At 40.7% G+C, this 23,375-nt stretch overlaps 1 protein-coding gene across 1 annotated transcript in view; it reads left to right on the top strand.

Moving 5' to 3' along the window:
- eipr1 (EARP complex and GARP complex interacting protein 1) overlaps nt 1–23,375 on the top strand; it is a 69,662-nt gene that overhangs the window by 12,405 nt on the left and 33,882 nt on the right. The window contains exons 3-5 of the mRNA XM_042500795.1: nt 583–715; nt 4,962–5,118; nt 16,567–16,666. Coding sequence (XP_042356729.1) covers nt 583–715; nt 4,962–5,118; nt 16,567–16,666 — 390 coding nt within the window. The remainder of the gene's footprint in view (nt 1–582; nt 716–4,961; nt 5,119–16,566; nt 16,667–23,375) is intronic.

The following is a 23,375-nucleotide window of genomic DNA, read 5'->3' as shown; positions in this document are numbered from 1 at the left end:
ACACTATGCAGATCAAACCTAGACCTGTGAAATTAGAGTACGCTTCGCTGCAGCTAAATGATCATCAGCTGCAACAGAATGTCTTTTTTAAAACTGCACAATTAAAGCCTTTTCACAGAAACGCTCTCTTGGATAATGCACCTCATCCCCAGCCCCTTTTAGCAGGGCCATTTGTCTCAAAAAAAGGATGGAATGAGTTTTATCGATTTCCTTTTTGTTGTACCTTTCCCTCCGACTCCTTCGACATGTCATGAGCAGAACTCCCATGAATCCAACATGGCTTCTTAAAGTGTCTTAATCACCGCTTTAAAGGCCAAATCAAGATGAAAAGTCCTCAGCCGTATGAAGTTGACGGGGGGAAAAAAAGAACCAAAGAGATGCCTGCCTTGAAATTACATTTACTGTCATATTAAAAAGAGGAACCTTCTTCTTTTGCGGGGGAATCAGAGGAGCGAGTGGAGCTTTGAACTGAGGCGTGTGTGTGTGTGTGTGTGTGTGGGGAGGGAGGGAGGTGCAGGCAGTGTTTTAACTCCAGCTTCATCCTCAACACATCTCTCCTCTCTGTCTCTGCTTTTCTTGCAGATCCACATCATTGACTTTGATGATGAGAATAACATCATTAATAAGAATGTCCTTCTGCACCAAGCTGGGGAGATATGGCACATTGGCGCCAGTCCTGCAGATAAGGCTGTGCTTACCACCTGCTATAACAAAAGTGAGTCCTACTGTTTCCTTCTGTCTCTGGCTCCATTCACTGCCTCTTTATGCATTTTCTTTCTTTCTGTTTCTCTGTCTTTGTTTCTTTATGCATATCTTCCTATTCTTTTCTCCCTCTGTTTGTCTCTTCCATCTAAATACCTCATGCAGTTTAGTTGAGAGTCATAACATGTAATTGGTCTTTAACAGGTGATCAATAACAGCCAGTCTGTCTGCACACGTCCGACAGCAGCAACTGTGTTAGAAGTCATGTTCAGACTCTGATAGAATCAATACTAATGTGTGGACATGATGACCCACATGAGGGATAACGGCCGCAGCTGCAAAGTCACTGGCAGGCCAGAGAAAAGCTTTGAAGGTCACATCATCTGCGCTTTTATGTTATATAATAATATTAATAATAGTACAGACGAAGGCAGTAAAACCTGCTATAGCCAAAAGGAACGACTTTGCAATTTGGTTTAGCTGAGACATGTCATCCTTGCATTCTCATTTTGATACACGGCATTCACTTTAACATTTTATACTTCAGCTTTTGTCCAGCTGTGGTAACAGGAAGAAACAGCTTCAAGCACCAATTAACAATCATGATTTACAAACTCTATAACCCTCTCAGTTTTTACATTTGTAAGAGATTTATCCCAATTATTGAAAACTTGACAAGATAAAAGTGCACATCTTTGTTGTATAATTAAGACATACTAGCCATGTCACAATATGAAAATTTTATGTTGCGATTATCCCTTCCAAAATAACTGAGATTCATGATATTATCCAAATAATCAACAAAATATGCTTAATAGTTTTTAAAATGGCACTACAACATACTGGAAACACTTAACTTTACATTTTGTTAAGAATAAATTTATTTTTATTGCATCAGACAACAACAATTAAGGCTGTACCTGAATTATGTCAGTCGAATCAGATTCGGCTGTTCAATACAAATATTTGAGCTTTGAGTTTGAGAGTTTGAATGTGGTTCAGCAGGACGTTTCAGGTGACAGCAACGTTTGCGTAATATAACAAGCCAAGTAATTCCTCCACGCTAATGCATACTAATTCCTCTAATGGCGGATTGGAAATGTGCAGCATTTTTTGTTAACTCTAGATATCAAACAAAAGTGAGAGTCCGTTCAGTTTTAAGTTGCTGTGAGCTGTAAAGTAAACACAAGTATCTTTGAGCCTGACCAGGCAAAGCCTCTCTTCTTTGGGCAGCTGCTCCCATCTCATTTAGACTCCCCCAGGATCTGTGTCCAAACCTGCCTGTACCGGTGTGCAGCCTGAAAGCAAAGAGTGCTGACTCTGCAGTTTTGTTTGGAGACAGAGATGTCCCCAGATGTGCACTGGACAGTGACTGACTCCTCCTCCTACAAAGCCACACTTTTCAGCTGTCTCAAATGGCATCATGTCTTTAAAAATGAAATACTGAAAAAAACTAATGCTCAACTTGAGGAATCTTAGGTGACTGAGGGGTCTCTGAGTGTTAATTCCAATCTTCGACTTTCAGGGTCAGCCCTTCAAACAGTGTGATACAGCAAGGCTTTTCAACTACTTGAAACAGCATCAAATCATTTGATATGAAATATGCCAATGAAGATTTTTTGTGTTTGTAGAGGTTGGTTTGCATTTACTGTGTTTCTGCAAACTGTCTTTTATTGTTGGTTTCCCAGCAGTCTTTCGGGGTGCTGGACAAACAATTAACCACAATCATTTTGTTTTTTTTATTGCTATCTGCAATTAAATCATATATAGTTCTTAATCAATTTTTGAGCATCATACTGGTGTCAGTATGCAACAGTTTAAACTACCCGATAACTATAAATATTGCTCCTTTCTATACATAACATCTAACATAATTAAATAAATAAATAAGTGAATAATTACATGTTGTTAAAGTCCCTGAAAAAAATGGTTTCAAAAGTTTTCCTTAAATAGTCATAACGAGATAAACAATCTCAAAGTTGCAAGAATTCAACACTCGCTAATCAGCTTCATCATGACTGTGTGACAGTGACCTGGCAACATGAGCACACAACCCCACAGATGTCATAGATTTCAAATTTTGATAAAAGCGGACTGGTGCACAGAAGTCATCAGCTTGTTCCCAGTGAGCCCTGCGTACTTCAGGAAAAAAAGCACAGGTAGAAAGTTTTAAGTTCATGCAGGGTGCCATCACCCAGACTTTTTAGGTTTCAGGACCTTTAAGGATGAATTAAGTTTGAATACTGAATACTTGGTTACAATTTTTTACTGAAAAATTGTAACCAAGATATTTATTCAGCAAAACATTTTTGGTGATGATACACTAATTAAGATAACTTAAGCATATTTGCACCATAGTGCATGTATAGTATATAAGCTAAAATCAGCTAAAAATATTATTTCATATATATATATATATATATATATGGATTGGCGCCCCCTAATAGCACCATGATTTGCACCGAATTAGCACTGGCAATCTATGCCATTTAAGCACCCTACACAAAAAAGAATTTGCACTTATTATATGCCAGCGTGAACACGCCCAAAAGAGTGCAATTTGCCCTCCTCTTGCATTTAATTGTGTAAGTGGATCTTTTCCCAGTGTTCCATACTTTTCTCCTTATTTTAGAACACAGATTGGTTCATAATGAAAATCACAAAATTTTGCAGAAAGTGTCGGTTTTGTTTGTTGCCCACAGTTGGCTGTGTGTTGCAACTGGCTCCAGCATCTCACAGCAGCTGACACTCTACATGTGTCTCCAAAATAAGACATAGGCCATGCGCTTTTACATACAGTTGCTTCATTAAGAGGATTGGCCAGGTTTGATTGTAATGAATATTCTGTATTCTACTTCACATCCATACAGGTCGGCTGTTACACACAGTTCCCACGTTTATACAGTAGAAAATCCGATATAAGCTTAAAACCCACTTGATTCCCCTTCTGACTGTATATTTTGCCCATAATATCACTCAATATCAAATCAATATTAATCAAAGCTCATGAGCTTTGAAGAGAGAGAAATAGCATGACTGTAACTGCCTGTGGCAATTAGCACTGGTCTTTTTGAATTAGATGGTACTTGCAACAAGGCTTATTTACATAGGACAGGGGCAATTTTATTCCTAACTTACATACATGCAAATGAGACAGGTGCACCCAGGACACTGTTTGCTTGGCAGTGCAGTTTTGCTTGCTTTGTGGATTGCACCCTAACTTTTCCTCTCATTTGCACAGGGTTAGCAACCGCAAAAGCAGCGCAATCCCTTTGTGGATATGGCCATACACTCTAGGCGATGCATGCTTTTGATTTTTAGAATTGCTACGTGCCACTTTTGCTATGTTTGTGTAAGAGATCTTGACAGTGACGACATTTTTGCCAGTGGCTTAGATTCCATCACACGGGAGCAGAGTGCACTGTAGGCCTCTAGGGGTAGATCCTTCTGGGAGAGATGTAGTCATTGTCTCCCCCCTCCAAATCCTCCACCAGCCTCTTTCTTCCCTTGCTCTCTCACATTTTCCCCCCTCTGTCTCTCGCTCTCTGTCAGCTGAGTTCTACATGCTTGAATTCACAGGATGACAGCCACTCTGGACTGGGCTGGAGCTCAGACAGCCCACTATGCACTGCTCCGCACACCACACACTCACACACAAATATGTATGTATAAACACACATACACAAGTGCGTTCATATAGCGCTTCCATACCGCCTCCCACCGGCACTCTAATATGTGAGCAAGAAAAGGCTTTTGTTTAAGATGATTGCTTGCCCACTTACTCCAAGTGCAAGGTTGTCTAAAACCACTCAAGAGCCTGTGGACTCGCACCACGCTGCTTTTTAATTTGACAAATAGGCCTAACGCCAGTGTTTCATAGCCCAACGCCTGCCCACACACTGTCAATATCTACACCAAAAAGAAATTAGGCTCTTTTGCTCTCTCTGTTTTTTCCTCTCCCTCTCTCTTTCTCTCTCTCTCTCTCTTTCTGTGATTGGTTATGCCCTCCAGCCTCAAACTTTTAGTCCAATTACTGTATCAATTCTACATTTACTCCACTGGTTCCAATTAGCAGCTCTGGCTCTGGTGTGGATGTGCCAAAATAACTCATTTGTGATGTGGATTTGGAGGAAAGTGTATCCACGTCACCGCATTAGCGCCTGTCTACCACGCAAACACACACACACACACACACACACACACACACACACTGCACTCTAACAATCTGTGAATGACTGTGTGTGTGTTTCCCCCTCCAGCCAGTGACAGCAGGGTGGTTTCCTGTGCGGCAGTATGGCGGATGCCCTCTGATTGGGAGACAGGAAGCCATGAGTCACCTGATGACTCCGCCCACAACCCTCAAACCCTGGAACTGCTTTGTCACCTAGACGACAGCGCCCACAGCAACGCTGCCTGGTAGGTGTTGCTGGGGAATCGTGGCACTCACAGTACAAGTGATGCAAGAACATTTCTTCTTTTGATCCACAGTCGTCTCCAGTGCATATTTGTGGGATAGGATATGGTTCAGGGTCACCCACACATTCATTTGTGGCAGACCAAAACAATCAGAAAACAAAAGTTTGCTTTCATCACACATACACTAATTCTGTGGGAGACACTGATGGATTTTATGTCTGTGGACTACAGAACGTCTAATAATGGGGTCCAAATAAACCACAAACAGAAGCCTGAGAGGCCTTGTAAGGCCTTCTCATAGTTGTGATAATCCTAATATTCTCATGAAACAGTAATTAATACAAATGTAGGCAAACTAGTATTAACATCATTAATGTGATCATCATGGATTGCATCAAAATCTTTGGTGTATAATGTTAAAGTGGAAGTAATTTTATGTTTTACTTATCACGATTAAGTTAATGTTAATTGCACAATGTGATAGCTATAGAATAATGACACCAGCAGTGTTTAGATTGGTTCCCTAGAAGCCTCGCTTTCATTGTATAATTATTTCTGCCACCTAGTACGACCTCCTGAGAAAATGAAGGCTCGATTTATGACAGCCCTCAACAACCCTCAAACCCTGGAACTGCAGTTTGCACTCATGTCTGCAACCTGACTGGTTGGTGGAGGCCTACCAGTGATGTTGCTCATTAAGTTGCTCTTTCATTTAACTATTCTTATACAGGCAGGGGACTTCATGCCTTCTTCGTGCCTCCAAATAACACAGAGATCTGTTTTTAAATGATAATGATTAAATAGCTGTTGACTGTCTCACACACTTTCTCCGCTTTTTCCTGTTTGTCAAACAATGGCCTTCAACAAGACCATTCAGCTTATATAGCAGCTATGTTCTGTATTGCGCTTCAGTGGAATAAAGTAAAAGTTTATACTTTTCGCGCAGCACACTGGAGTTAGAATCTAAAAACAACTTCACACTCGAAACTGTGCTTCCTTGTGTCCCGAACAATACTTTCGCAATGACGTAGTTGGGTCCCTTAGCAGTGCAAAAGCTCAGACAAACATTGACAATGAAGTCAAAGCCTGGCCATTTCTGGGAACAGTAGCTCTTACTCTGAAAGTTACATCCCACATGTTCAAAATATTTGAGCAGGCTGCAATGTAACATCTTTGGTCTCTCTTTCTTCATCTGTTCTTGAGTGTACTATAGTGAGTGACGGAGAGCAAGCACTACCCAGTATGCCTGTCAGTGGTTTGACAGTTGATAGAGGTCCAGCAGATTCAGCACACCAGAATACCCATTGTGTACATAACCAATAATAAATATACCCTGTGGATTCAAAGAGCTCGCACTCAAGACTGCATTTTCTTCGGTCCTTAGCAATACACCCACCAAGAGTGAAGTCAATCAGATGAACGATTGCTTAGAAAATCAAAGGACAGACAGAGACTCCTTCCATTACAGTTAAATACTCTTACACTTCATTTCACCTAAGAATTGATAATGCACATATCTATCCACCTAAACTGATCCCCAGTATTAAAGGGCATCACCACCTAAATAAAGATTTCCAGTATGTTACTTTCATGGCGTAGGAAAGTTCAATCAATATTTATGAACCTGAGCTACTCTATCCCAAAGCCAAAAACCAAAGAAGTAAGTCTCAAACGTCTGATGTCATCAAGTCTAAAATCTGGAGCTGCTCCACTGACGGTGAATGAGAGCCTGAATTTTATGAACCCACAGAATGTTTGTTTTCTTTTTTATAACAAAATGAGCTTTTTTTGTAGTGTTCTCAGTTGTGAAACAGAAATTGTTCCCATATACTCAGCATGTTTCCCTAGCTGCTCTCAGTATCTACACCCTCTTTCACCATTCATTGTCTTTGGAGCAGCTCCAGAATTTATACCCTATGACATCACAAATTTAAGGTTTAGCAGTCTAGCTTTAGAATTTGGGAGAGAGTTTTTTTTCCAAAACTTTTGTGTTTTGGACTGTCTTAGACAATAGGAATTACATGTATGAATTTTGAAAATGGGTGTAGTTCCCCTTTAAACTGTTTATATTCCATGATCCATTTGCCATTGTATATATTTTGAATTTGCATCTTATTATTATTTTGGACTTTATTTGCACCCTTCCAACTTTGAATTACAGCCACTGCGCAGCAATGTCCTCCTTGTGAAACTATCCCTTGAATCCATTATGGGGTTTGAAGTTTGCCTAGTCTGATGCTTCAATTTAAACATCACATGGAGCCAATTACGTCGTTTAATGCAGCATGCTTTAACGTATTGCATTCATAATTTTCTGATCAGCCTTGGCAGAGACTTTGCTGTTTGATTTGCCCTCAAACAAAGAAACAAACAACCGACAGGCAGTTTTAGGCAGGATTTTTCTCCAATCACCAATTATGGGAGCCATTTAGAAACTACAGTGAGCAGCAGAAGCATGCTCGGGGACAGATGGACATGTCCTACTGAAACTGAAATAGCCTGCACTCACACTATTAGACTCCTCTCCTCTTTCTCTTATCTCCCTCTCTTCCCCTGTATCTCTCCTCCATATGAGTGTTTTTTTTTTTGGCTCAGACTATTGACTGGCCCACATCTCAGATTGTAGTCTCGGCCCGATCCTTTTGTCTTACAGTCAGAGCTCCTGTGCACAATGCCTCGCCATAACTCACGCCTATGAGAATGAAAATCAATGGTCATTCCCCTTTTTAGTCCGCTGTTCATCGGCTGCCTCATGATTGCTATCATTTTTAGAGGCGCCAATCAGTTAGCGTGATGCATTCTGTAGCAGGTGTCTGCGAGGGGGAGATAAAGATGGAGAGGGAGTGAGGAAGATGGAGAGAAGAAGAAGGAGGGAAGCTCACAAAGAAAAGCACAAAAGAGGAGAAGAGAGATTCCATTTGTGCAAGTTGGTGTGTGTTTTCTGTGTGTATGTTTGGAAAGAGGAAGGTTTTTTTTATGTGCGGGTGTCCACCCATGAATGTGTACCATATCTGTGTGTGTGTTCGTGTGTCAGAGGGCAGGTCAAACAAGGCTGGTGGGTAAAGATTGATGGCTGTGGGCTCCACCATCTTAACACCCTGAGAGCTGTAACCCTCACAAGGGCACCACACTGTGTATATGTGTGTGTGTGTGTGTGTGTGTGTGTGTGTGTGTGTGGGGTGGGAGTGTGAATTCGGTGCTGTGAAGCCTGTAGCCTATGCTGTTCACCATTGGCTCCCCTAGATGGATGGCTTTGGTCTGCTGCCCACCTCCTCCATCTCTCTGTGACACACACACACACACACACGCACACACACTCTCACACACACACACTTATCCCCACTCACTCTGATAATACTGGCAGCTTGCACCAGCCTGTGTATGTGTGCATGTTTGTGTGTGTAAGCAGACAAAGAGTAAAGAGACTGGAATTCGTACTCTTATGAGGCTTTTGTCTGTTTCATGTGTGTATTTGTACACCTGCCCGTGTGTGTGTGTGTGTGCGTGTTTGCGTCCACTGTACCGTGCCTACCCGTGCGTAGCCTGCATCCTTCATGTGTGTGTTATCCGGTAGCTGGTGTCCCTCTACTCCCGCTAACAATAACACTTTCTCCTTCTTCCAAATCCCCTCATTGTTTGGGTGGGCAAACATTTGAGCCGCTGTCCTGTTGTGAAGCGTGCTCTGAATGGAAATATCGGCAAAATACACCCCAAAAAAACCTGAGCTAAACAAAGCCATGGAAAAAACATGTTTTTTGTTGCTCATGTGTGCACCATGGCTGTTTTTTTTCCCCCTCTTTGATTCTCCTTCTTCTCACACTTGGTTTCGATTGGGTAGAGCGAATCGATTCCCGTGGAGCCATTTGAGCCAATCAGGGCCCTAGGAGGGAATGGTAAAGCGCAAAAGGCAACAATGTTGATTTTCTAAAGTGGGGTGATGACAGGAGGAGGTAGGAGGTGTTTTTGGATGTGATTGTGTGTTTGTGCACACACACATGAATGCAATCATGTGTATTATGGTATGATTATTTCCAGTGAAAGACTCAAAGGCTTTCACTTGGAAGTCTGGCTCTATATATGTCGAGCCCATTTTTATTTTGTAGTAAGATAGCGCCTGTGTTGTTCGTCTGTGTGTGTGCCAGGACATGCAAAAGTGTGTACGTGAGTGTGTAGGCCGATTTCTTGGTGATCACTAAGCGTGATTTTCGCTGTGAGGGTCCCCTAGTGCCAATCAATTGGACCCCGGCAGTGGGCTCTCATGCAGACTATCAGGCTAGTGTGTGTGTGTGTGTGTGTGTGTGTGTGTGTGTGTGTGTGTGTGTGTGTGTGTGTGTGCGTGTGTGTGTGCATGTGTGTGAAGCCTTTGTGATATTTTCAACCTCATCTTAGATTAAACGCCGTGATGACAGGTGTTGCACTAAGGTTTTCGGGGCTCATGGGTTGTTTGTTTCCTCCAGGGCCAGCAAGTGCAGGTCAAAAAAAGAATATTTGTGAGGGCAAGTGGGGGGTGAATAAAAGATATTAGTTCATTACAACTTGGAAATCTTTGAGTATTTATCAAATACTTTCAAGTTCCTTCACTAATTATGTTTGGTTTCAATACTTTGCAAGTAACTTACTTCATTTGGAGGTGCTGTTATTTATAGGTTATTATGTAATGGTTTTACTGGTCCTTCCCACAGTTGGGCTGTATGTGGCCCATTAACTAAAATTAGTTTTACATCTCTGCCACACACTATGTCCAACAGACTTTAATACAACGCCAGATCCAAAATGAAACTTAAGATCTGAACCCTAACTACAATTCTCATTCTCGTCAAATTAATGCTGAAATCTGGGAATGTGGTAACATCCCCACAACAAGACTGACCTGTGATACTTTCGTCCTTCTAATAAAGTAGTTTAGATAATTTGGCTAAACTATTTCGTATCGCCTGACTGAATGTTTGTCCTGCCCCGTCTGATTTTGCTGCAGAAATGTTGCCATTTTCCCAGATCTCAACAATTACTTTAGTGACATCATTATCATAACCATTTGAAATAATGGCCAAAGCAGCCTAAATAAGGCCCACAATATAATACATAGTGATTATCTTTTAACCCCAACCATCACCACTACAAGCTTAATGTCACTTTGCAAGTAACTCAACACAAGCTGGTTCACTCAAACTGCACACACATGCACACACACACGCACACACACACACACACACACACACACACACACACACACACACACACACACACACACACACACACACACACACAGGCACTGCCCTCAGTGTCCCTGTACCTAATGTAAAAATCTTACCAAGAAGGAGGAAAGACACACACACACACACACACACACACATTTTGCCGATGTCGACTTTGTATATGAGGCTCTGGGATTAAACTCATATGGATGCAAAGCACAGCAAAGAGTGGTAACAATCAGATGAGAGAGTGCCATAGAGGGAGACAAAGAGAGAGAGAAGTGCATCTGTGTCCCGGACTGAGATATATGGGGCTGTAAAACCTCTATAGCTCTCCCCGACACTATTTACATACTATTCCAGTATATAGCCAGTGTGCCAGCTTGTTGCAGAGCTCAAGGTCAAATGCACATAACTTATATTCTTTTAGAAGAGAAGAGTACTGTACACCTTACTGTCTCTCCCTCTTCCTCTCCCCCATGCATGAATTAATTGATACTATAGGGAAGCATACAGTCCGTAAATCTCAAAGTGGTGAGTGTATTTTAATTGGTCCTATGGTGTGCTGATTTATGTGGTGGGGTGTGTGTGTGTGTGTGAGAGAGAGAGAGAGAGAAAGAAAGAAAGAAAGAAAGAAGAGAGGAGGTATCTGATGTGCTGCAGTCTCCATCTTTAATGTCTATGAGCTGCAGTGAGTCAGATATGTGTGTGTACTCTTATTATAACATTGTGGGGACATACATCCGATCAGTCTGTGTCATTTTGGGTACAAAACGCTAGTCCTCACCGGTGACACATTTTAATTTTATTTTTTTATTTTTTGTTAAGGTAAGGGGCTAGGCATACAATGGTGTAAGGTGAAAGATGGATTAGTTAGAATTTTTCACTCCTGTAACGTTTCCTTTTATTGAGCTTTAGTCAGGTGACCTTATGCTGCCTTCAAATGGAACTCATGAGCTTGTGGATAAGACATGGGAAGTCATGTTCTTGCTGTTCAAGCTATTAGGTCATGAGAACATCACAGCAAGGCAACAGCATAGAGGACACTGAGGCGATTAATGTAGCAAGCTAACCAGTGGGTAGCATAAAGCAGGAATGTAAAGCTACAATGACAGTGGAAAAAAAGATGAGCCATTGGGAATATGCTAGCCATTGGGAATATGCTAACATTTTCCTCAGGGATATTATAAAATTATGAAGAAAAAACCTATATACTAATAAAATTTAGGGCTGTACTTGACTCAGAATTATGTCAGTTGAATCAGATTTGGACATTTAGTGCAAATATTGGCCTCTTCATTCTTTTCTTCCATATAGAGTTTTAAAGTTTGAATGTGGTTCTGTGGTGAACAAGCTAACTACACTAATGTAAATTTGCAACAGTTGTGCCAACACTAAATATGAAACAAAAGCGAGAGACTATATCAAATTTAGTTGCTGTGAGCTGTAAATTCACAACTTCTATGCGAGAGGCAGAGGATTATGTGACCTCAGTGTCCACAGTTTCCTGTACGGAGGAGCAGCATGAAAGAAAAGAGTGCTCACTTTGCAGCTAAATGTGCGGGCTAAAATGTCCCTGGAGGTACAATGCACACAGACTGACAAGAACAAAACCAACAAAAAACCCAACTGCACAATATCAAGGAATCTCAGTCGACTGGGCCCGAGTGATGATCAGAATTTGGCATATTCCTTTGCCATTTTTGAAAAAATCAGCAAACATGTCACAACTCTTGAACTTGGAGCTTTGAGAAAATTTCCACTTTGAGGCTGTGAGTACCACAAGAGGGGGTTGCCTTAATTCAGTGAGCTTGTAAAACTATACAATAAAATTTAGCATTTAGCACGTGTTTGGTTAGTATGCTTATTGCATGCCAGTGTCTGTACTGTAGAGGAACTAATGGTGTAGTCAATGTGATTTGCAGGTATACGCAGCATGATCTCCAGGATTTCCATGAACACACAAAAAATGCACAACGATGTGCAACAACAGTTTCAGGACGTGGCTTTCAGAAACTTTTTTATTTTTAGCAAATTTGGGGTCAAGAGATGTGACAGCAAACTGAACAAATGTTGCAGAACGTGCAGAGAGACTCTGGACGTCTTTTCTCGTCCCCATTGCAATGAGCTCAGTGCATGGTGTATGTGTGTGCTTGAGCAAGAGAGAAAGACAAAGAGAGAGAGGGATTCACTCAGCGCATACAGGTTTGAGCAATCAGAGCAGAGGAGAAACAAGCAGTAAAGTTGTGGTAGTGAATGTACAATGTAGGTAGTTTCCATGTAAAGCTCCTCAACTGCTGGATAAAGCCTTATAAAGCACGGCTCCCATATCGGAGGGGCTTTGAGTTGGATCATGGCCTAAACCTGAACTACCAGTGAACAATTGCAAGCAATATTTGCAGACATTTTAATATATATATGTATATATTTAATTGAGAGCAATATTGTAGAAATATTTTTGTTTTTTGTTTTTGCCTACTTTTATGTGTTTTATACCTCAGTTTAGAGATGCAGCTGACATGACTGTCATCACAGGAACTCATAGGAAATGCATGATCATATTGTTTGTATACATGACAATGAGCAATATTTTAGAAATAGCTCAATCAGAATGCAATATAATATTTATATGTAATCTCCCTGGAAAAAAATAAATAAATAAACAGCACGTCCAGATACATTACAATGCTAACATAAAACAGCGTGAGCTGGTAAAGGACTGTGAGAACAGAAGAAAATCAGTGCAGCGTCCAAAGCGTTTAAATCTCCCTGGCTGTAAATGTCCTTGGCTGTTAAAGTCTTGTGTTGCTTACCAGAAACTGTTTGAGGGGGTTTAATCCTGAAAACAATTACCCAGTCTTTTGGAATGCCCTGTGTAAGTGTATGTACTGTATGTGGAGCTGAGTTTGGTGGTGTTTGGGGCATCACAGTGTAACCACTAAAGTGAAATAACAGCTGGAAAGAACATCTACCTTTATCGATTTGAAATATAGAAAGATAGGAAGTGGTCTGTGTGTTTTGGCTTTCAAAGATAGATAAACAATGTAGCATAATCTGGTACCTTCATGTCATTTTCAGACAAATAATACTAGTTTGATACTCACCATTGTCCATCACTGATGGCTTTCAGTCATCAACCACTGTGCCTGACATCACAATCTAAAAGCCCCACACACAAACGCCATGGCTTGGGTTTGCAGTGGTGCCAATGGCATTCATTGCATGCTTAAAAGTAACAATTTTGATTTATCTACCACATGAACTGCTGTGGCAGATGGGCAAATTTGAACCATTTTTAGCAATGAAGTTTGTGGCGCCATTGTGAAGATTTGCCACCATTTTTACTGATAACTTGATATAATTATTAAGGGTTCAAAATCTCTTCCCTCTCTCTCTCTTTCTCTGTCTCTGTGTCTTTGTTATAAATGTTAGATAAATTAAATACCCACCACAGTTTTTATTAAAAATAATTGCAGTTAAGTTACAGTTAAATACAATATGTTAAGACAAATTGCATTTACGTATTTTCATAATCTTAAATCCAAGTTATTGTGTATATTTAAAGGTAAAGTCACTTACCTGTAGTGCTTTTTATCAGTCTAGATTGTTTTGGTGTGAGTTACTGAGTGTTATCAGCTGTAGCGATGTCTGCCTTCTCTTCAATATCATTTAAAAAAAGGGCACTCAACCTGTGTTGCTCAAAGCGCCAAAACACTGCATTTGAAAAACCCAACAGCAATATCTTTTTCCAGAAATCATGACCTGATTACTAAAGATAACCTGCAGGGCTTATTGTGAGCATCTTCATCATTTTTGCACAGTTTGAGATGTGGAATTTGATATTTTGTAGTGTAGTTGTGTTTTGAGGAGATGGTTTCATGACCAGTGAGGAATGATTACAGCAAAACTGATTACAACAGCTTGCAATGCACGACATTGTATTAAGATAGATTTTTAAATAAAATCTATCCTTTAAGGTTATGATAAATCTTCCCAGCATTGCATGTAAGTCAATGTGGTGTCCTCCTTAGTGACAAAAAGGTGTGTGCATCCCAAGCCCATGACTTCCTGCTCCTCAGGAGGGCAGTAAAAGCTGTCCCTGAGCAGTCATGAATTTACAGCCCTTATAAACGCTGCTCCTCTCCCCTCCTCTGCCTCCCTCTCCCTCTCTCTCTTCCCGCTCTACCTTTTCTAATAGGACTATGCATATTTGAAACTTGGATTAAATCCAAAAGCAAACTCTAACTTTGTCTTCCCTCCCGTGCTCTGTCATTTCTTTTATCTCCTGCGGACACTCTCACCTTCTATAACACGCTCTCTCTCAAACACTGGCATTGTTGCTGCTGCTTCACGTTGACAAATGAGTCCATGAAAATGGAGTTGTCTAATGGATGAACTCCTTAAATGAACAGCATCATTTCGTAAACCTCTAATGACAGCAGCTTTAGAGCTGTGATGGGCTCAGACATCCAAACCTTCAGCCCAGACCACGTCTGCACCTCTGTGACATTTTACATCCTTTAACCCAGATTAGACACAGATTTTTTTTTTCTTGAGCTGAAAAGCCACGCTAAATCAAACCCTTAACAAGCATATAGCAGCTTTTCCAGGCCAAGGTTATGTTTAGCTTATTGCCGGGTCTCTGACTGCACTGACATATTGCTTTTAAAGTCGACAGGACTCAGAGTTAAAAGCTCTGCTTTCTCACATGGGTTGTGTCCTCTTTCTTATCCCACGTAGCGGTGTCTATGCCTACATTGCCCATCTGCTAAATCTATCCAAATGAAGAACAGAAGAATACAAGTGATCAAATGTTCACCAAGGGAAGAATATAGCTACAGTGTGGGCTCCAGTGTGTCAAGTCTGGTTAAGTCCCAATAGCTTGTGCACAGAATACATATTGTAAGTAGAGCACAGTGGAGAATCACAACACCAAGAAGCATGCAGTGAGGAATCAATACTCTGCAGAATGTAGTATGCAGGGAGGAATCAAAGCTAAGTATGCAGTAAAAGCTACCACTTCTTTAACACCACTGAGGCAACCCTGTACCCCACTGCTGTGTTTGAAAAAGATTGACAGAATTGGGCTGCTGGATTTGCCAATAAGTACTCTGTATTAAACGTTCACATCTCAGTTGCATGCTATTGTCCTGTTCATGGGAGATAAATGTTTAGCTGCAGCAGCCTCATATGTGCAGGTTAATCATGCTCCAGGCAACGGCAAACTTTTTTGAAGGACTTTTTTATGCTGACGTCGAGAAACATGACATGAAACTAAACACAACAACAACCTGGGCTGTGGTAGTTACATTGACACCTGCTGTAAGTCTTGGTCACAGAAGCTGCCTTAATGTAAAAGATTTGCACAGAAAACAAGGACATGTTTTTGGAATCACACAAATTTAGAAATTAGGAAGAACAATGGAAAAATGTAGAGTTACAGAAATATCTCTTATCCTGCCATCTCTTTCTTCTCGATTGGAAAACAAGAAAGCCCTTATCATTTATATACAGTGAGTTACGATGACCTACCTGAAATAAGAAAAAGTCAGGTATTCAATGCGTGGGTTCCAAAAATGTTTTATACAGCTTGGTACCATTTTTTGGGAAACATAGTCTAATGCATGAATTTGGCCTTTTTTTTGCAATAGCAAATTAACTCTGTGCGCTCTTTATACCAAAGCTATAGCGCAAAGACAGTAAAGAAGAGAACTTTCATAGTGTTCATCTCTATTTGCAAACATCTTGCACTCACACACACACACACACACACACACACACACACACATATATATGAGGTATGCCACCTGTGAGTTCAGACAGGATAATGAAATCAGAAAATATTAAGAGACAGACTAACAGCTTGTTGGGTTTTATCTTTTTCAGTATAATTTCATAAGAAAAAGAAATATATAGCGGATTGCCAGCCTTTACATTTAACTGTATGATGTGTAATATTTTATAGCTGTAACTTCATGTTGCCACTGTGCAGTATGCATGCATTTATACATCTGTATGCATTCCCAGACACGATAACATGCTGATGTTTAAAGTCGGCTTAACTTTGATATTGTACAAGGTTAGCAGTCGTAAAATCTGATCAACAAGCGTCATTCCCCTGTATGTCTGCAGTGTGTGTGGATGAGCCTGTATGCATGTTTGACCAAAATCTGTATTCTAATTGACTCTGACTTTGTGGTTTTGCGTGTGTGTGTGTTTGTGTGTGTGCGTGCGTGTCCTTGTGTATTTACAGCGTGCTGTGGGAGCCCATGGGGGATGGCAAGCGTGTGATTTCATTGGCTGATAACCACGCACTACTCTGGGACCTGCAGGAGAGCTCCACACAGGCCACGGTAAGAGACACACACACACACACACACACACACACTGTAAGCCACAGTACATATACAGACACACACACACACACACACACACACACACACACACACACACACACACACACCATATCACACAATAGCTAACTCATTATTTGATAACCACCATATCGTCTTGGTGTTATCAGACGCACACATCCTCTCTCTGCGACAACAGAGTGTCCACTATTCATTCTGTCTCACACACTCACACACCTACACACGCATGGATACACACACAGTACGTATCTGGGCAGGTTTCCAAGCTGTGGCCACTTTAATAATATTCTGGTCAAGTCTCTCCCACAGTGATAGTAGTAGTCCTGTTTAATAAGTAAGAGAAAACTCATTTGCTGTATCTGTATCTGTTTTCACACTTTGTTGAAGTACGAGCGTTGTGTTTCACTTGAAATTTAAGGAAGCCAATACATGGCCAAAGATTGTGGACACTGTAACATTATACCCTTGATAGTTGGACATCTCATTCCAAAAGTAGGGGTTCTTGTGCAATATTTCCTCATTCCAAAACATTGCTTGTTTTGGGGATAGGTCCTTACACAGTTTCATAGGGCGAAAGTCTGTATGGCTGGCCAAACACAGACACTGCAGCTGCTGCAACTTCTGTGAAGCTTCATTCAAAATATAAGAAACTGTTGGGCGTAGTATCAACAGCAAGTCAAGAGAAGACAGCTCTTGCTGTTAATTAATGTTTAAAGTAATACTGTCAGTTTCCAAACTAGTTTAAATGTGACCTCATTCCTGTAAGTCATATTTTAACACATGAGAGAGGGCAGAAGCTTGAGGCAGTCTTTTGGGGGTCAGTGGATCTTGACACAGAAGGGGTCAGTGGTAGGTCACATGAGATGACTCATGTGACTGAGACAGTTTGGGCAAATAGTTTTAGAAAACAAAACTACTTGGTCAGGATTAACAAAGGATGACTTACAACTCCAGTGAATATAGTGACAAAATAGCTCAACAGTGACTTTTAGTGTTACATGGGAAACAAACACGTGTCTCTTAGGTAAAAATCCTGTGCATGTTGGACTCAACCACCCTTTACTGAGTTTATTGCTCTTTGGACTACATCTGTTGCTTTCAATGTCTAATAATAATACTGATGGGTTTATATTGGAGCTGCCTGAAAGCCCGGTGCACTTTAAATACATGCTAAAGAGATGCCTCCAGCATTATTACTGTGACACTTTCACTATAAAAGTGTTGTTGTCACTATAAAGGTGTGAGATAAAGAGAGAGACAAGAGAGTGCAAATGAGCTTAGAGCCTGAAAGAACAAAAATGACAAAGAGAAATAAAACTTCAATTGTACTGTACTTAATTCATAGTTTCATCTTAGTTATGTTCTAGATAATAAATAAAACAAGATAACATGTTATAACTGTCTTGTTCTGATGTTTGTGAAAATGGTTTCAAGCATAACAGTAGTTTTCTAAAATCTGTCATTTAACTAATTTTTAGTTTTTCAGATGCGATGAAAATGCAAAAAAGAATGCACATAAAGACCTTTATAGCCCAAAACACACTTAGCAGAGGCAAAGTGCAGCTCACGGCAATAATTTCAATTTTTTGCAGCTAGGACCGTGTAAATGTGTTTCAAGAATGAAGAAATTCTTCGTAGCATAGGTCAACATGTCACAGTTTCCTCTTCACAGATTGACTGCTTATTCTCTGCCATCAATTTGCTGCTAATCCTTAAGCTATGCCTTATGTTTTGTTATCCGCACTTCACTGCAGAATCATATGGCCTCAGCTTGGAGCAGCCGCCTCAGCTTTCCATAACCTTTGTACGGCAGCTCGTCAACCACGTCTGCCACTACTCTGTTTTGGACGTCAGAATCCGGTTGAATCCCTGAGTTTAGTTCCTGTGGTTCCATAGTTCCTGTAACTGTCGGTCTCAAAAGGCTCCAGCCTCCATCTTTGATTGGAAGCTTACTACAAGATGTTTGAAATTTGGCTACAGAGATTTGCACCTATTCAGCTGCGGTGGAAGATGCATTCAGATCCTTAAAAAAAGCTAAAGTAGAAATAATGTGTGAAAATAGTTCATTATAAGTCAAAGCCCTGAAATCAACATGTTACTTGAGTAAAAATACAGAATGTACTTAAAGTATCAAAAGTATTTTTTTTATTTTAATAACATCTTTCAGAATGTTATCTTTCACATGTTATATAATTATGTTATTATTACATATCACATGTCATGAATCAGATATGAACAGCATTGTAATGTTGTAGTCCATCAATGTGGCCTATTATAGATACTTTGTGTACTTCTGAGTGTATTAAAAGCATATTGTTGTATCATTTTACATTAACGTATCACCATTTCCAAAAAGTAGCTGGAAAACAAGTGTTGAGTACATATAGTGGAGTAAAAGTGCAATATTTCCCTCTGAAATGGTGTTAAGTAGAAGTATGAAAAGAAACATGGAAGGGACAAACAAGCTGTTGTCAGGGAGCTGAACTCATTTTTTTCTAGTGAATTCATACTCAGCTCTGTCTTATTCCTTTTACGCAGTTATACACAGTAATGGTTTTTAAAAGACTGAAAATGAATGGACCACCATGTAAGCAGTGTATAAGTACTTTTGGTCAGTTCGTTTGTAGTTGTGTCCTTCCTAATGCAAGGTGAAGTGGCTCTTCACTGTAAATTCCCTGTCCCCAACCCGCCGGCTTTGCAATTAAAATGCCCATTATGTATTTAAAGACTCAAGATAATGGTGTGTGTCAGGTGTGCATGTGAGGAACAAGTAATAGAGCAGTGGTGTGTCGGCGCATGCTTTCATGAGTGTGTGTGTTGCTCCATTAGAGGCCATGAGGGAAGAAGGATATAGATGGGTCATTGGTAATTCATGCGCTCGTTGAGGGATTCACATAAAGGGCAGCCAGGTCACACACCTAATAGATACAAGTGTGTGTGTTTGTGTGCGAGTGCAGGCATGTGTGTTAATTTGATCTCGGTAAGCTGACCCTTTGAGAAATGTCTCGTCGAAGTTTGGATAAATGCATGCACACACTCGCCCCTCTCTTTCTCCATCCCTCACACTGTCAGTGTGTGTCTGCCGGGGATGTTCTCAATTAATTGATTATTGATTATTCATGCCCATTCACATCAGTCGAGGTTCAAATCATAATGATGAGTTTTATTTTGGGTCATTTAACATTGTCCCTGTTTCACAGACAACGCAGTGATTTCACTTGCTCTCCAGACGGAGCTGTTTGTTGGATATATTACTGCCAGGCAGTCAGAGAAGTACGCAGTGTAAATACTGAATTGTGGAGAAGTTTGTCGTGTTTGAGGACAACTGGAAAAGTCTGCCATTTTTTGTTTCTGTTTCTTCAAAACATGGCCTAAGAGCTACATTTGTTCCTGCCTAGTGTTTATGGATATTAGCTGCAAGCTAGCGTTGTTCTGTGTCTGTTGACAGTTTTTCAACTCTGTTGGCAAATTGAAGTTAGGAAAAGTTTTGAAACTGCTTTACAGTGTGTTTAGTTCATTACTACATGCACACAGACCTTCGCCTCTGAGCTACATGTGGCCTGTAAGCATCTTTAAGAGTCCCTGATACGGAGCTTTTACTCATACATACATTCATGGATTTTACAGACATCTTTAAAAAGAATGTTACTGTACAATGTTCACATTGAGTTGGAAGATAAAGTGGGAGAAAAAATATTTTGGTTATCTGGAGTCATGGGTTGCCCCTAGCCTTTTTTATTGGTGCATCATATTTACATTGATGATTAATATATGTTTTTTTTATTTGTCTGTTAAATCATTTACGCATTTACTGGAAGTGTATTTGTATTTTGATTAATTAATAGTTATTTATCAAATAACCATTGAGGAAAATTTCAATGTAGTGCACCAAAAGTAGTTAAAGGAATGCAAAAGGTTTTCCTGGACGAAGACCTTTGAAGACTGAAACATCTGGAATTGTCACATGAAACAGCAGTTTTCAGGAAAAATGAAGCAATATTTTCAAAATGTGGATAAAACACAATTGTAAGATGACTGCATTTGTGACGTTATGCGACTTATCCTCTCGTGATAACATTCCAAGAAGCATGGCGATGTTCAAAACATTAGCAGGTTTATTTATATTGCATCCATCACACTAGCCGTCATTATTTCCAACTAAAGGTGACAAAGGCGTGTTATGCGAGCTATAATGGAAAGGCGAGCCCCTTATACGTGGGAGCTGCCACGTATGAGGGATTTTTGGGAGCTGATAGTCCACAATTTCACAGAGAAATTGTGGATTCAATACTTTCAAGTGATCTGTTCAACATTTGCAGAGTTATACGATGCAATAACACCTCTTGTAGCGCCTGCTGCATCATGCCCGAGTGAGCCAGTTCCTTCATCATGTGACCTACAAAAGCGAGAAAAAGTGTCTCCATTTTGGTTTTGCAAAATATAGCTTAAAAGCGTAAAAACATTTTGGGGAAGAAATGGGAGGTTTTTTGAAATTGACGTGTTTCCATTAGGCCTATTTTATGCTGCTCCATTCTTAAAACACCAGCAAAGCCAGCATGTTGGCATGGCTCTGTATCAGTGTGGACCTAAAAAGATGTTGGATTCGGGTCTCCAGTTACTGGTGAGGGAAAATCAAACCCCCCTTCCCCCATGGAAATCAGACTGAAGATGGAAACAGAGTGTAACAAGTTAATAATGCTGTCTGATACCAGAAAAGCAAAAGGCGACACATGTCCTGACTCCAGGCTTTTCTCCAAACAAAATAATAACCACAGTGACAGTATCTGTCAAAAGTTAAATTAAAGTGAAAAAAAGCTGTAAAAATCAGCCTGAGCAGAGTTCAAACGCACTTTCATGCCCAGGCGCACTTCTCATATGCAAAAGTGTTTTAAATTGTAAAATTTCTGAGAAATGAATGTGTTTAAAAGGTTCTGAGCATATGACATAATATGAGACTTGGGTTATACTGCACAAGTTGTGTGAGAGTTTAAGCAGATGTTTTTAAATTGTTTGTTGTTAAACATAGCTCCCCTTTGCTTCAGTCAATCAAGAATTTTCTCAGTTTTTGGATTCTGTGTTCGCCAGTCATGCGAAAAACAACGTTCTTTTCACAACATAGCACGGGGTGAGCACATTATATATAAATGATTGTTTTTTGGTAAAAGTATTCCTTTAGGAATGAGCAGCATAAATGAATTAGCATTAGCTTTTCCATTAAGTCCAAAGAAAAGAGAAATAGGAACCAAAGGCCACAGTCTAAGATTGAAACCAAAGCTAACATTCGCCTCTTGTTTATGCTGGTGGACTGTTTCTGCAGTCTGTGTTTATTTGCCACAAACAGCAAAAGCACAAATTTAACAGACACCAACTGTGTGTGTACAGAGAGAGCCTCTGCTGTGGTTTTGTTACTTAAAGCCTGCAGCATTGACAATCATGCCACTTCTGAAATTTGCTTTTTGTTTTGTCGGAACAACTATTGCATTCTTTACTTGGCTGGGAACATGCTGCCACATTTACACTGGAACATGTCATCCAGTGCTGCTACATACAAAGCTAACCCCACGGGGACACATAGCTCTGCCTGGTGGACAGTTTAAAACATTAGCAGAACAATGTGAAACAACCCAATGCTTGGGGCATGAAACTTTTCTACATGTATTTCTGCTAGTTTGTGCGTGAGAGTGTGTGTTTCCCCTGCGCTGTGACCCCAGTGTGAGGTCACACAGGACCATGGAGGCGTGGGCGCTGCTAATTCTCTCCTCTGACACCAACACTGGACAACACAGCTATTAAAACCTGTGCAGAGGGAGAAGGAGAGAGGTGGAAAGTAATGGAGAGAAAGTAGTATAATGAGAAAGGGAGGATGGAGAAAGAGGAAGCGATGGAGAACACGACTGATTGGAAAGATGGAGATTAGGAGGGGGAGAGAGGGAGATATGGATAAGGAAAGAGTGGGCTTGATGAGGAGAAAGGGAATGAAAAAGAGGAGAAAGAGCTTGGCAGCCAAGACAAATTCCTCCAGTGCTGATGAGAATGCTAATCTCCTTCCCTCCCTCCCTCCTCTCTCCTTTCATCCCACTCTCTTCTCTCCCGTTCCCTCTATCTGTCAGAGGGTGATGTGTTCATCTCAAGCCGTGTCCAGCTGCAGTGTGGATGTGTCTCTCTCTCTCTCAAGGGCCTGGCCTAGATTAGTGTGCGTGTGTGTGAGTTCGGTGTGGGTGTTTGCGTGAGTGTGTGTATGCATATATAAGAGAGGATCATGTGCATAAGCGTACCAGTGTGCATTGTTTGAAGGAAGACTTGTGTGTGTGTGTGTGTGTGTGTGTGTGTGTGTTGTGTGTGCATGGCTCATCAATTAGAATCGCTGGTGGAATTGAGTGAGAACATCTCCGCCGGCTCACAGCACACCCACACACCTTGTCCTGCACATCTGCTCACACACACACATAAACACATGCACACACACTCTCTTCCGGAGTCTGGAGAAAGCATAAATGCATGGCGATTTGACAGATAGCTTTGCATTAGTGCCGCTTGTGTCCTAAATGAATGCGTCCCCTAGTGTTGTGTGTACTGCCTTGTTAGGGCCCCTAATTTGGTTAGTGCTTTAATAAAGCTGGGAACCTGGGACGCACGAAGCTCAGGCGTTGTGATGCACCGCGAAGGTAGCCGCAGAGAGGGAGAGTCC

The sequence above is a fragment of the Plectropomus leopardus genome, chromosome 14 (assembly GCF_008729295.1).
Source record: "Plectropomus leopardus isolate mb chromosome 14, YSFRI_Pleo_2.0, whole genome shotgun sequence".
Lineage (NCBI taxonomy): Eukaryota > Metazoa > Chordata > Actinopteri > Perciformes > Serranidae > Plectropomus > Plectropomus leopardus.
Note: the sequence above shows the minus strand (reverse complement) of the source record. Positions and strands in the feature narration are given on the sequence as shown.